This window comes from Mesoplodon bidens (genome assembly GCF_964165515.1).
Source record: "Mesoplodon bidens genome assembly, chromosome: 9".
In the NCBI taxonomy this organism is placed as follows: Eukaryota; Metazoa; Chordata; class Mammalia; order Artiodactyla; family Ziphiidae; genus Mesoplodon; species Mesoplodon bidens.
In genome coordinates this window covers 11,992,124-12,007,076 of record NC_138166.1, presented here as the reverse complement: position 1 = coordinate 12,007,076, position 14,953 = coordinate 11,992,124, and the positions used below count along the sequence as shown (strand labels likewise).

General features: G+C 40.3%; 1 protein-coding gene across 3 annotated transcripts in view; it reads left to right on the top strand.

Moving 5' to 3' along the window:
- The first annotated feature begins 4,824 nt into the window (after positions 1 to 4,824).
- NAMPT (nicotinamide phosphoribosyltransferase) overlaps positions 4,825 to 14,953 on the top strand; it is a 43,784-nt gene continuing 33,655 nt past the window's right edge. Inside the window, exons 1-3 of one of the 3 annotated variants that reach the window (XR_014016602.1) lie at positions 4,825 to 5,164; positions 5,713 to 5,871; positions 14,447 to 14,603. Coding sequence is in view for 1 of the 3 variants with exons in the window: in XM_081243583.1 (XP_081099709.1) it covers positions 5,815 to 5,871; positions 14,447 to 14,603 (214 nt within the window). In the remaining 2 variants the exon portion in view is untranslated. The remainder of the gene's footprint in view (positions 5,165 to 5,712; positions 5,872 to 14,446; positions 14,604 to 14,953) is intronic. The other 2 variants (XR_014016601.1, XM_081243583.1) reach the window with 2 other exon arrangements.

Here is a 14,953-nt window from a genome sequence, read left to right as displayed (position 1 = left end):
TGTTCTGTTAATTTCAGATGTACAGCAAAGTGAATCAGTTATACATATACATATATCCACTCTTTCTTAGATTCTCTTCCCATATAGGTCATTACACAATATTGAGTAGAGTTCCCTGTGCTATACAGTAGGTCCTTATTAGTTATCTATTTTATGTATAATAGTGTGCATATGTCAGTCCCAATCTCCCAATGTATCCCTCCCCCCCTTTGCCCCCTGGTCATCATAAGTTTGTTTTCTACATCTGTGACTCTATTTCTGTTTTCTAAATAAGTTCATTTGTACCACGTTTTTTAGATTCCACATATAAACAATATCATATGGTGTTTGTCTTTCTCTGTCTGACTTCACTCAATATGACAATCTCTAGGTCCATCCATGCTGTTGCAAATGGCATTATTTCATTATTTTTTACGGCTGAGTAGTGTTCCATTGTATATATGAAACACATCTTCTTTATCCACTCCTCTGTCCATGGCCATTTAGGTTGCTTCTATGTCTTGGCTATTGTAAGTAGTGCTGCAATGAACATTGGGGTGCCTGTATCTTTTCGAATTATGATATATGCCCAGGAGTGGGATTGCTGGATCATATGGTAGTTCTATATTTAGTTTTTTGAGGAACCTCCTTACTGTTCTCCATAGTGGTTGTACCAATTTACATTCTCACCAAGAGTGTAGGAGGGTTCCCTTTTCTCCACACCCTCTCCAGTATTTATTGTTGACTTTTTTTTTGATGATGCCCATTCTGACTGGTGTAACATTATACCTCACTGTAGTTTTGATTTGCATTTCTCTAGTAATTAGTGATATTGAGCATCTTTTCATGTGCTTTTTGGTAATCTGTATATCTTCTTTGGAGAAATGTCTATTTACGTCTTCTGCCCATTTTTGGATTGGGTTTTTTTTTTGATATTGAGCTGCATGAGCTGCTTATAAATTTTGGAGATTAATCCTTTGTCAGTTGCTTCATTTGCAAATATTTTCTCCCATTCTGTGGGTTGTCTTTTCGTTTTGTTTATGGTTTCCTTTGCTGTGCAAAAGTTTTCAAGTTTATTTAGGTGCCATTTGTTTACCTTTTTTATTTTCATTTCTCTAGGAGGTGGATCAAAAAAGATCTTGCTGTGATTTATGTCAGAGACTGTTCTGCCTATGTTTTCGTCTAAGAGTCTTATAGTATCAGGTCTTACATTTAGGTCTTTAATCCATTTTGAGTTTACTTTTGTGTATGGTGTTAGAGAATGTTTTAATTTCATTCTTTTACATGTAGCTGTCCAGTTTTCCCAGCACCACTTATTGAAGAGGCTGTCTTTTCTCCATTGTCTATTCTTGCCTCTTTTGTCATAGATCTGTTGACCATAGGTGCATGGGTTTATCTCTGGACTTTCTATGTTCTTCCATTGATCTATATTTCTGTTTTTGTGCCAGTACCATACTGTTTTGATTACTATAGCTTTGTATCAGTAGTATAGTCTGAAGTCACGGAGCCTGATTCCTCCAGCTCTGTTTTTCTTTCTGAAGATTGCTTTGGCTATTTGGGGTCTTTTGTGTTTCCATACAAATTGTAAGATTTTTTTTGTTCTAACAACTATCCTTTCTCTAAGGAGAGCAAAATGGTGCTCATCTCCAAATCCTGTAAAGTAAAATGGGAACATGGAAATGGAAACATAAAAAAACAGAATGGGAAAAGAGGGGGAAAATATTTTAAATGATTTCAAGAAAACCAGTCTTTAGTTTTCTTGAGATATAACTTATACACAATAAAATTCACCAATTTTAAGTATAGACTTCAATTAATTGACATATGTGAACAGTTGTATAATCACTATCACACATATCATTTCCTTCACCCCAAAAAGTTTCCTCATGCCCCTTTGCATTCAGTCAGCTTCCCTTAGCCTCAGCCTCTGACAATCACTTTCTTTCACACTAGTTTTGCCTTTCTAGAATTTTATATAAATGAGATCATACAGTATGTAGCCTTTTCTGTTTAGCTTCTTCAAGGAAACCAGTCTTCTGTTGAAGATATGAAAGTAGCTGACAGGTTAGGAGAGGCAAGGAAAATAACAAAGTTCACCAGTCCCAGTGCCCATCAACTTTGGCTTCATCCTAAGTAATGATTCCCAAGAAAAAAATTGAGTTTTGTGTGCTAGTTATATTTTTCTAAAACTCATTAAAAATAAATACATAGGGCTTCCCTGGTGGCACAGTGGTTGAGAGTCCGCCTGCCGATGCAGGGGACCTGGGTTCGTGCTCTGGTTTCGGAAGATCCCACATGCCGCAGAGCGGCTAGGCCCGTGAGCCATGGCCGCTGAGCCTGTGCGCTCCGCAACGGGAGAGGCCACAGCAGTGAGAGGCCCGCGTACCACAAAAAAATAAAAATAAATACATAATGATTGAAATAAAAATGCATATCTGTGTACCACTGATATATACCACATACTGCCATCAGTGATAAAAACTCTCTTAGGGAAACGTTGCATGAAAATATCTTGACAGTCTTTTATAGTCCTAACAGTCTCATTCTCTCAGTCATTGATTGTGGCCATTGAGTCTAAAAGTGGCCATCAGCAAAATTTATAAGTAATTATGACATCCAAATCCCCACTCATAACATCCTAACATGTACACATTTTCCTTACTTTGCCCAGGAAAATAGTTGGTTAGAAGAGTGTAGCACAGTCAGACCTCAACACCATAGAAAGTGTACCAGAACGTTTTGTAATGGAAGGTCTATGAACAATCCATGTATGTGTGCTAATTTTTCCTGTATGTGGGTTACATTTACTCTATCATTTCTATACTTTTAGACTAAGACTCAGCAGTTTTCTGTGGGTCTCTATGTGATTGTAGAGGACCCAGCAAACTGAGTCAGGGGTGGGCAGCGCTGATAATCAGATTCACAAAGACCCATGTCTTTCTGTAGATGAGACCTTTTCCTTACAAAATTAGAACTCTGGGGTGTCCCCAAAGGGCCATGGAAGTTTGAATAAGGAAAAGGTTGAAGTTTAATTTAAAAATTCCTCTTTTACATTTGTCTTCGTGACAGCTTTTGCTCCTTGGTAAAGCTAGAGAAAGTTATGTAGGGCAATGGATAGGACCGTTGTCAGGAGTTCCAGGTGGGTGAGTCCCACACCTACTTCTCCAGTGTTATTACTGAGGTGAACTCAGGTTTGATTAGAATATCCGAGGCAACTTTGAAATACCAAAGTGTACCAAAGGCTGTCTGGAAGGGTGTGTGGAAACAGGATGGTGCAGGAAAACCCACTTTGATCAAATGTATGAGTCACAGGCCTTTCATAGCTCTCTGAGGAAAATAGACACAGAGCTGGATGCCCAATTCACCAAGCTTGACTGGCTGTTTGGTAGGAGTGGCAGATTAATCCAGGACTTTGAACAAACTGAGGGGGCCCATTTGAGTGTTTGTTTTCGTCATTATTTGTCATGTTGCAGGGACCTATGAGTAACAGTTTCTCAGATCTTTTATATGCTACTAGATAAACATACTAAATGCTAGCTGTTAAATTGTCCTTCAGGGGAGGCCATTTCAAAATGAAACCTTGACTTTGTATTTGGTGATAATTTCATAGTTGTAAATCCTGACTAACTCAAAATTGTTCCTGCTTAACCATGTAGTTACATATAGAGTGTGTCTAATTCTACCTTAGACAAATGGTGATTTTTCTATTGGTAACATGACTTCATATTCCTCTCTGGAGACTGCTGTGAGAGTTTAAGTTGCTAATATGGGTGCAGGCTTTATGAGTTTCTGCGTTTCTGCGTTTAACAAGCAATGCCAGTGTAATATTAACATTTTTACTTGCACTGATATTAAGGCTTTTCACCTTAAAACGGTAAATTCAGCTCAAAGAATGCAGTTCAAATTTTATTTGCTTTTTTAAAAAAATGCTACCATAAACAAAGCCCTCTTTGTAATCAGAATTTTTTTTTCCCTGCATAAGGTGCATAGAACAATGGTCAGTTATATACATACATGGATTCCAGGAAGCTAAGCAAAATGCATTTGTCATTTAAGTAAAGTAGGTTATAGAAATTTTTAATGAATGAAGGAAAAAAAGCCCCAAATTAAGAGGAGCAAAAAGGATCAGTTTTCTTCTTTGAATGGCACTGCTTAAACTAATATAACAGAATCTCCCCTAATAAAATTTTTAATATTTTAATTATTTAAATAGTTTGAAAAGTAATTTCCCCTAGTAAACACACGTAAGGTCAACCAAAAAAGCCTCGTTTGTTTTAAACCTTATTGTTGAAAATAATTCTAAATGCATTAGCATTTTTCACTACCTTGGTGAGTGCCTAGGGATATCTCACTACTTCTGTGATCTTTGCTTGTACTGCGTCTACCTATAGATGGAGGCATTTGTCAGGAATCTGTATTGACTCCGTGACATTGTCTGGACTGAAGTTGCTTTTAATTGAAGCGGTGTCAGTTTTCGGGCAATGAAACTCTCAATTCACAGCCTCCACCCCGACCCCCCACCCCCATAAAATGAGACTTTCACTAATTTGAATGACAATCTGTAAAGTTCCCGTACTGGTTTTCATTAAATCGCTTTTTCCCAGCTACTCGTACCTTGTAAAACCTAAATCTTAAAAAAAAAAAAAAAAAAAAAAAAAAAGCAGCTATTGATCATGGGGACAAAGAGAATCTTAGTTTTACGCAAAAATGCAACCACGTATGAGAACTGCGCAAATGGATGGTCCGCATTTGGCTGAAGTCATCCGACGTCGTTTCACTTGCTTTTTTATTTCCAGGTTGCCAACCCGTTTCCCAAGATTGAGCGATTACAACGATGACAAAAGTCAGTCTCACACCCTGTCAAAGACTTGGCTCGTTGCCGTTTACTTCTCGGCAATATTAGATTCAACTAGGTCTTGTCCTCTTATTATCTGTGAGGATTGACTTCAACCCCCGACTTTGGACGCAATCTATTTTCTCGGGTAAAGTCTAAACATCCTCAAAGGATCAAGAGCTCAGCCATAGAGCCGGAGGAAAGCGGAGTCGATGCGTCAGATTAAAGGGGACCCCTAGACCTATTCCTCACCGCAGCTCTTCAGATTTTAAAGCGCGGGTTAGGAGGACCAGGAGGGACACGAGGGATGGAGGCAAAAGGCTCGATCCTTAATCCGAGCCAGAGACAAAGGTGAGTAAGTGCGTGAGGGGGACGGGGAGACGGGCAGAGGGAGGCTCCTTGGCCCCTAGCCGGGTGGTGTGACTTCAAGAGGACTCAGAAAACGGGCCAGGACTGGGTAGGATAGGAAGGTGCCAGCGGGGCGGGCGAACCGGCTAATCGCAGAGGTGGCGAGGCTGGGAACGCCCCCTCCCGGCCCCGCCCCACTGCGCCGGGCAGGGAAACGAAAGCCAAGCTGGCGCCCGGGTCAAAGGCCGGGTCGGCCCCGCAGCCTCAGGCTTCCCGGGATGGGCGTCTCCGAGAAGGGAGCGTGCCTCACGTCCTACCCGCCCCGCCCCCTGCGCGCTGCGCACGCGCGGCCGCGCCCCGCCCCTCGCGTCCCCGCCAGGGCGATGGGGCGGGGGCGGGGGCGGGGAGCCGGGGTGAGGAGGCCGCCGGAGTCCCTAGACTGCGAGCGCGCGCGCCGCCTCCCCCGCCGCGTCACGGCTCCCAGGCCTGCCCTCCTCTGGTCCCTCCTCCCGGCTCCGTTTCCCCCTCCTCTCACCCTCCCTCTCCGACAGAGCGGTGACTTAAGCAACGGAGCGCGGTGAAGCCCATTTTTCTCCTTCCTCGCAGCCGCGCCGGGCAGCCCGCGGCGCGCGGCCCCTACACTCCGGCCCGAGATGAATGCTGCGGCAGAAGCCGAGTTCAACATCCTCCTGGCCACCGACTCGTACAAGGTAGAAGCTCGGGGCGGGGGCAGGTGACGAAGGAAGAGAGGGCGCGTCGGGGACCAGCGCGAGGCTGCGGGGCAGGGGCGGCCGGGCTGGGGTCGTGGCGCGAGGCGGCCCCGAGGGAAGGCGCGGTGGCGGCGGCGACGGCGATTAGGGGCAGGTGAGGCTGGCGCCGCAGTGGGGAGGAGGCGGATGGAGGAGGGATGGAGGAAGGATGGAGGGATAGACGGCAGGAGGCGGGGCCTGGGGGTGCGTGGTTGAAGGGGGGCGCGGCGAGGGGCTGAGGCGGGCCCGGGCTGGTGCCGCGCGCCCGCTGCCCGGGGCTCGGGGCGGCTAAGCTCGGCTCAGCGGGCCGGCGGCCGGGGTGGCTGGGGCGTCACCGGCCGATCTCACGCCTTCCGCAGGAGCACGGCCTTTTGGCCCCGGGCCGGGCTGAGCGAGGGCTCGCCCGAGAGGCGGGTCAGTTAGGTAACGGCCCCTGGGGTTCCACGGTGGAAAGACTGAGCCGGGTTTGAGAAGTGGGGTTTCCCCCGCGGAGCTGAGTCGAGCGCGCTCACCCCTTAGCCGGCAGGTACGCCCCTTCCCGAGGAACGGGTGGGCGAAGTCCTAGTAGGGGTGCCAGAGCAGCCAGCCACGTTCCTGTGCCTGTGTCCCGGCTGCCCCTGGTGGCCCTGCTGGATCCCCCGTCCCACTCCCCTGGGCTCCGTTTCAGACTCTCTTGCTCCTGGTGATCACTCACGCTCCGTACCTCTTGTTGGAAAGGCCGATCTGCCCTTATTCCGTTAGGACCACTGTGAGGTTTTTGTGAAAAGGAAAGTGAAACACGAGGTGTTAAAGGAACTGTAGTTAACCTTGGAGAACTTGTTGAGAGAGAAGCGACACAACATTCTCTTACTATGGCTATTGGACGCTTGTATGTATAGCTGACCCGTTAATTTTATTTGAAACTCATACACATTAGTAAAGGGAAGAGTGATTAAAGAGAAATCCGGCAAATATCCTTTCCCCTGGTTTCCAAATTATATGAAATAAACTGGATTATACTTTGCTAACAAGCTTTGTTAGCCAGGACACCTAAAAGATGACATGTCAGACTGGAAACTCCACTTTCGCAGAATAATTTTTCGTTTTTACTTGAGCAGCATGGTAGTTTGGAATATAGTGATTAAAGCATAATGTTTTCAGATTTTGGGTTTTGTTGTGGTTTTTGTTGCTTTTTGTTTTTTCTTAAATATTCCAATGAAGTATTTTGGAGAATCCCATTTTACCTAAGTTCTCTGTTGAACTTTCCTTCCCAGCTGGTTTACGATTCTGCTTATGATAATTTAGGTGGGTTATTATTTAAAGTAGTAGAACCAAGTTTCTTTAACAAGTGGTCTTTTAAATGTAATTTTAAAGTGGAAATCTACACAATTGCAAGGATATCATAGTGCTATCAAGGATATTTTTACTTGTGCTCCTCTTGTGGTCTCTTAGTTCAATTATAGTGTTTTGAGTACTTTTAATAGTGATTTTAGAATGGTCTCATGCATAGTTTTCTAGAACTTTATCCCTAACTAAATCTTTAAAATAATTTTCAGATTTTTTAAGGTAGTAACTTACTTTATTGAAAATGGGAAATGTAAACGGAGGTTGATTGGTCCAACTTTTAAAAAAACAAAACAGACGTTTAAAGTATATATTCAGGGCTTCCCTGTTGGCACAGTGGTTAAGAATCCGCCTGCCAATGCAGGGGACATGGGTTCGAGCCCTGGTCCGGGAAGATCCCACGTGCAGCGGAGCAACTAATCCCGTGGGCCACAGCGGCTGACGCCCGTGTGCCTAGAGCCCGTGCTCTGCAGCAAGAGAAGCCACCGCAATAAGAAGCCCGCGCACCGCAAGGCCCAACACAGCCAAAAATAAATAAATACAATAAATAAATTTAAATAAATAAATAGATATTCATTTCTGTAATCTCATACTTTATTATACATAAAGATGAACTAAGGAAATAGGTAAATGGGGTTGTTTCTTCTGTTTTTATCCTGGGTTCTTGTTATAAATGAAAAGGACACTTAAGTGTTAACCATTTATATTTTCAAAATGGTTTAAACATTACAAAGCGGTGTGCAAGCTTCTTTCGTTTGTAGTTCCTCTAGCCGTTATATATAAGGAATGTAAACTGCTTTAACATCAGTTTCCTGGGATGAAAGGTAAGAGTGGTTACCTTGAAGTTTTCTAATCTGCTAGCAAGGCATACTTAACTGCACTAGCAGAATTTGCATCTATTTAATAAAGTTTATTCCTGTACATTTTCAAGTCAGACTGGTGTATTTTATCCCCTTTCGAATGTAAAACCTTTTAAGATTATCATCTTCGTAAGATATTTCATTTCCCTCCCTCCCTCCCTCCCCCACAAAAAAACCCTCAAGAGGATTCAGTCAGGACGATATGTTTTATGCCAGTGGTTTACAGCAGTACAGTAAAATAAGTAGTGTATTGCACACTCACAATTTAGTCGTTTAAGTTTCATTTTCCTTACACTTTTAGTAGCCCTTATAGCCTCTTTAGCATTTTCGGCTTTTTATCTTCTTAGATGAAGAGGAGACAGAAATGGTAATCTTGAGTCTAGAAGTAGTGAAATTACACTTTTATTAGGAAATTACATGAGAATGTTACATGCATATCCTTATCAGTACTTGCATACTGTTGGCCAGTTAAAGTAGGGAGCTAACAGCTTTAGATGTATTGGTGGAAGAGAGCAGAATATTGTTGATTTATTTTTTCTAGAACTGAAGCAAGTATAATTGGCTGTCTAGGCACTAGAGAAAGGTGTTTTGCAAGTAGATGGGATAGTGTCCAAGCGCATGACAACATGTGGGAATTTTGTCTTCACTTGTATATCCTTTCCAGAGGGATCAGGACAATTTGGGCCAAAGGAGAGGCATTTAAGATACATACTCATTTCTGTAATCTCATACTTTATTATACATATTGATGAACTAAGGAAATAGGTGAATGTGGTTGTTTCTTCTATTTTTATCCTGGGTTCTTGTTACAAATGAAAAGGACACTTAATCTTAAGTGTTAACCATTTATGTTTTCAAAATGGTTTAAAGGAAAATTATCTACTGTGTTACATTTACATTGTGCTAAGCCAGCTAGAGAAAGGTGCGTTTGGGCTGGCCTTAGCCATTGCAGTGCTTAAAAAGCATTTGGAGCGTTTTTTTGTAAAAGAGACAGGTCATTTTTTTCACTTATTTCTGGGATAGCCATTGATCAGTTTCTGAATAACCGGATCATTAAAAGATTCATTTCTGTTCCATTGTTCCTTCCCCTCCTATGTAGATAATGTTTGTAACAAACTACAGCAGAGAATCATTTTAACACTTCTGAACATTTTACCTGTTAGCCGATTAAAATGGATGATGTTGTCAATTGAGCCCTAGTTAGAAAAAAATAATGTATAGCACAAGAAAGTAATCCCTAAGCAATTTACAGTTTAAACCACATCACATGTGAGTTATGAAATGTGCTGTCCAGTGTGGGTTGCTTCTCAAAAGGTCATTTAAAAATGGTTATCTAGAACTCAGCACATTTTCATGCATTAATTTAATAAATATTGGAGGCCTACTAGATATTATAAAATACGAAAGATGTCCCTTACAATCTAAGATGGGTGAAAGTTGATTTTAGAAAAGTTATAAGAAGCTATATAATTCACGTATGATGATTAAGCACCCAAGTTAGCTTTTTTTAAAAAAGAGCTTGCTTCCTCATTAGTAGCGGAATAACAAATCTTAATTTGGGGCTTTTTGGAGGAAAAGATTTGGGGATAGATGAAAATCTTATGAGCAAGTTAGTCCTGCCTTGGACTTTTAGCTACGCAGTGTCTTCCTCTGAGCTGTTCCTATTTTTCATAGTTGCTTCTCTTTCACCGCTTCTGAACAGGCACTTAAGTATGGTCACAGCAGCAGCCTAAGCCTTGTGAGACACGTGGTCCTGCTGCAGTTTGTATGTCAGAGAGTAGCTGTTCATTCTTAGGATAGAGTTTTTCCAGTAAGTTTTATATTATAAATTACAGGAAAAACCCAGGCAACAGAAATAAAATCATGTATGTAAATCATGAACATACCTCATAGGAAGATTGGATTAGGTCAGTAATGATTGTAGAGTATCTTGCAAAACAAAAATACCAGAAACTGGCATCCTTTTTGTCAGTTTATGAAATCTCTCTCAAAGGTGTGGCAAAAAAGGTACAAGTTGCCAGGAACTCTGCCCGATTTAAGGGAAGAGGCAGCATAATGATAATGGCTGGTTTTACAATTTATCCCCTTCACCAAAATAATGTAATCCAAAAACCCTTAAGTTGTATTTTGAAGTTATTATTGCTTCAAAAGCCAAATAGCAATGAATTATTTTCTGGGGCAACAGAAGTCCAGGGCTTGACAAATCTTGAATAATATTGAAAAGAGGAAGGAATCAGTTATGATTTTTGCTGTTTCTGGCATATTACTTTTGAAGAAGCAAAGAGTCTTAGCCAATGTAAGTGCCTCTTACGAGTGCCCTTAGAGATTACATAGGTAACATAGCTTAGTTTGTGACTTTGGGTCTGTTATTCCATGTGCTCTTCCATACACATGGTGCTGTTAAAATGTCGGCTTGTGATTATTTCTTAGTGATTAACTGTAAAAGGAGGTTAGTAGTAGTTGCCTTTGGTCATGTGATCCCGTTGTGGGAGGAAAGCTCTTGGAAATATATCGCGTCACCCTTATGGGAAATCTAGAGAAGCTCAGGAGAAAATTATACTTTGCTTTCACAGAAAGATTCTATGCAACTTAAATATTTCTCATACCTCTCTTGAACTGTTATACAGGGATATCTGGGATTGCAGTTTTTAGAAGCTTATTTTTTCATGAAGTAAATCAACCACATAACTAACTGTGAAACTAAGTTTTATTAGAAGAGCTACATTTTCCTGCGTGCCTCTGTTCTTTACCACACATATATTTATGTACTGGCAGTACTCCGTTAGTTGCAGGAAGGCTATGCCACTTGAGGAAACATTTTTAGGGGTAATGTTTGCTAGGGATATTATGAGAAATTTGTTTTCTTCTCTTCATCTTATAAGTAATTTTAAATTTATTGTACAACTATTTTCTCTAGTGATGTAAGTCAAAGCAGTGCTGAAAAACAACATGATTTAAGGGCTCCCTTTTGGCAGGTCACTTTAATTTTGAATATTATGAAACTTTTTGTTAGTGTTTACTTAACATATTTAAAACTAAGCTCTTGATTTCCCTACCCAGTCCTCCCATGGCTTTCCCCATCTCAGTAAATGGCACCATTATTCACTCAGTTGCTCAAGCCAAAAATCTAGGAGACATCCTTAATTCCTTCCCCTCTTTATTCCCAAATCTAATCCATCAGCCTACTTCTCCAAAGATACTGAGCCAGTCTCTCACCTAACCTTGTCTTTGGCAGTAGCCTCTTAATGCTCTGTGTCCCCTCTGGTCACCCCGTAATCCATTCTCCATCTCTGCCAAGCTGATCCTTGTCAAATGTGAATCAGATCATATTCACTCCAGCTTAAAGCATGCTAATGGCTTCCCACTGCACTTCAGGTAAAATTCAAGCTCCTTGGTAGCCTGTGAGCCTTACATGATCTTGTCCCTGCATCTCTCTCTCTCTCTGACCTTACCATGTGCCTCCTCCCCATTCTCTAAGCACCAACCACAGTGGTCTTCATTCTCTTCTGTCCCTGAAGTCAAGATATTTCCTATTTCCTCGTCATTTAGATCTTGTTCACATGTTACTATCTCAGAGAAGCCTTCTTGGCCTCCTCTTTAGTCTCCCAGGCCCCTTCTAGTCCATCATTTTCTTTTAATTTTTCATAGCATCCATCTAGCTCAAATTATTTTGTTTATGATCTCTCAGCCCTCCTAGCCCTATGAGAGTAAGGACCAGTCAGTCTATTTTACTTCCCCATCCTCAGCATCTGAAACAGTGCCTGATACACAGTTGGTACAGGGTATATATTTGTAAATGCATGAACTATTTATAAAATAACAATTTATTGATTTGTATTTCTGCTATATCATCTCATTTTCTGGTGAAAGTTCCAAGGGGCTCAGGGTGATAAGTTTAGCAGAAAGTAAAATGAAAAGGACAGTAAACCTAGCAAAAGTAGAATTATCTATTGGCTATATTCTTAGAAAGTATTTACTAAGAAGCTCTGTTTAAAAATTTTTCCCATTAAAACAATGTATATATGCCAATATAAATAGATTTGAATAATACTGTTTTCTTCCTCCTTAAACATATTGGGTGTGAGTAGGTGGTTGATAGTAAATTATGTTTCATAGTTAATTGCCAGAGTTTGCCTTACGTGACTTAGATTCTTCAGCTAAATTCTGAAACAGTTTTCTTAAGTTTCTCCAAAGAAGATTTTAGAAGTCATACTTCATTTCTAATTAAGCCTAGACAATTTTGTATTTTTAATAACGTTTGTTTTCAGAGAGGCATTCTGAATATTTATGCAAGGGTTTTAAGTACCGTAATTAAAGAATTATGGTAAAGCTTTAAAAGCTTTAAAATTATATGGTAAAGCTTTAAAAGCTTTAAAATTATAAACTTATTTAATTATTGTCCTGAACAGGAACTGTATTTGTATGGTGGAAAACTTTTAATATACTTTTAGACCAAGATGGAGTTAAATAGCTTAGGGACAGTTTCCATTCAGCTTTTGACTGCTTGATCTACTCAGAAGATGAAAATAATTCATTTGCCTTCTAATCTTTTTAAATCTGATAGAGGAAAAGTAAACTTATAAAGATGCACCATTAAGTATCTGAACTGTAAAGAAGGTCAAACGTAACTGTTGAGACACAGCTATGAATCTGACTTTATTCAAATTTTACTTCATCGTGGTTGACTTTTCTTCCACCTCACTGCTTATTCCCACTAAGGGAATTGGAGTTATTTAGATTATAAACTGGACATTTTCATATTTATATACATCTTGGGTACATTTTCAAGTGGTGATATCTTTTTCTAATCAGTTTCTTAAGTAGTTAAAGTAGTAGTCATTTATTACTATGGTATCGTTCATATATATACATGTTTTTGCATTTTAGTGAATCGGCTAGTGGACTTAAGTGCTCTGGATTCTGTGTTAGCTATTTCACTTAGCTACTTCTTAAATCTTAAACTTACACTGCTATCAGTCCCTGGGTTCTGACTTTAAAAAAACTGACATACACTTGTAGGTTTTGATGAGGCCTCCTTATACCTTGTAGTGTATAGATATGTGTACCTGAGCGAAACAGAAAGTTCCAGCTCTCTTACCTGACTTAGGCAGTCAAACCACATATTAACATAAAGATTCACCTCCAGGATTACCTATGAGCTGCATCAGGGTGCTATTTTTATAGAGTTGCAGTTTGCTTCTATTAGAAAGGAAACATATTTTAAACACTTGTGACTTTTTTTTTCTCTCTCTGTATTCATTTTAGAATTTTTGTGCAAAGCCACAAAGTTTCTTTAGGTTAAGACCAAGTTTTTCTAGGATTGAGATTGTGCAGCCAAACAAGGAACACATTTGTTTTCCTAAACTTGAGATCAGAGCTAAACAGAAAAAATGGTTTATGTTCACAGTGGTCATCCATGAAACTTGGTCTGCAAAGATTTATTCCACCATTACCCTGGCTCACCACCCTATCCTTAAGCTTTAAGGCATTATTATTCCTCTTCTTTCAAATGGGAAAATACACACTATTCTTCCAGTTATTTTTATTGGTAAAATGTTGTAACCATATTAAAATATAATAAAATTCAAATTATAATGAACACTTTTTTTTTTCTTAAAACAAAAATAGAAAGATTTTCAACAGTGGCTCTTACCCAAATTCATGGAAAAGAAAGTTGTGATAATGCCTCTTTGTATCTTTAATTCATAAGGATTTGATGTTGCATTGGGTAGGCATTTATTTCCCAATTCAGAGATAATTTGAGAAAAAGATTACAAAACAGGATGTTTTTTCCACTGCTGCTGCTATTGCTTTCATTCAGGTTTTCACAGTGTCGTTATGAAGACTTAGAAGGGGTCATTTTCAGTACCTCATTATACAGATGAAGCAGGGTCGTGAGAAGTCATTGACTATTGACTTGTCAAGAGTTCCACACTTAAAGAGTAACAGTACCAACTTCTGCTTTCAGTTCATTCTTTTATATCATGTGTTTGTCCCTCAGGCAGCTGCTCTTCTTTCCCGAATGGAGGCTGTTGCCCAAGAGTAAATGAGATCTTTCTTGGTATTTTTTTTCCAAGTGTCCAGCTTAGAGGCCTTGTACTTCCTTAAGTTCAGTCCGTTTGTTTATAACATTTAATACTCTCCTGCGGTTTTGAATTTAAGATACTGAACTATTAAAAGTATCTTAATAAACATGATACTTACTTTTTATTCCTTATAGCCAGGAGAAGAAGCTGATCAGCAGCAAATAAGTATAGTTTCTCTGGTTTTAAATAATTTCAAGCTCTTTTTATCATAATTTACATTCTATTCTTCCGGTATTTTCTAATTCAGGTATTTTCTCTTTCATATAGGTTACTCACTATAAACAGTACCCACCCAACACAAGCAAAGTTTATTCCTACTTTGAATGCCGTGAAAAGAAGACAGAAAACTCCAAAATAAGGAAGGTGAAATATGAGGAAACAGTATTTTATGGGTTGCAGTACATTCTTAATAAGTACTTAAAAGGTATTGTTTTTCCTAATATGTTTAAAACACTGCTTTTATATACCTCATCATAGTTTTCCTCCTATATTGTTGTATTATTTTAAGTACATTTTTGAGTAGTCTAATTTTGATTTTTTTTTTTAATTCATTTTTGGCTGCCTCGGGTCTTCATTGCTGCACGCGGGCTTTCTCTAGTTGCGGTGAGCGGGGGCTACTCTTTGTTGCGGTGCGCGGGCTTCTCATTGCGGTGGCTTCTCTTGTTGTGGAGCACGGGCTCTAGGCACGCGGGCTTCAGTAGTTGTGGCTCCCGGGCTCTACAGCGCAGGCTCAGTAGTTGTGGCGCACGGGCTTTGTTGCTCCGCAGCATGTGG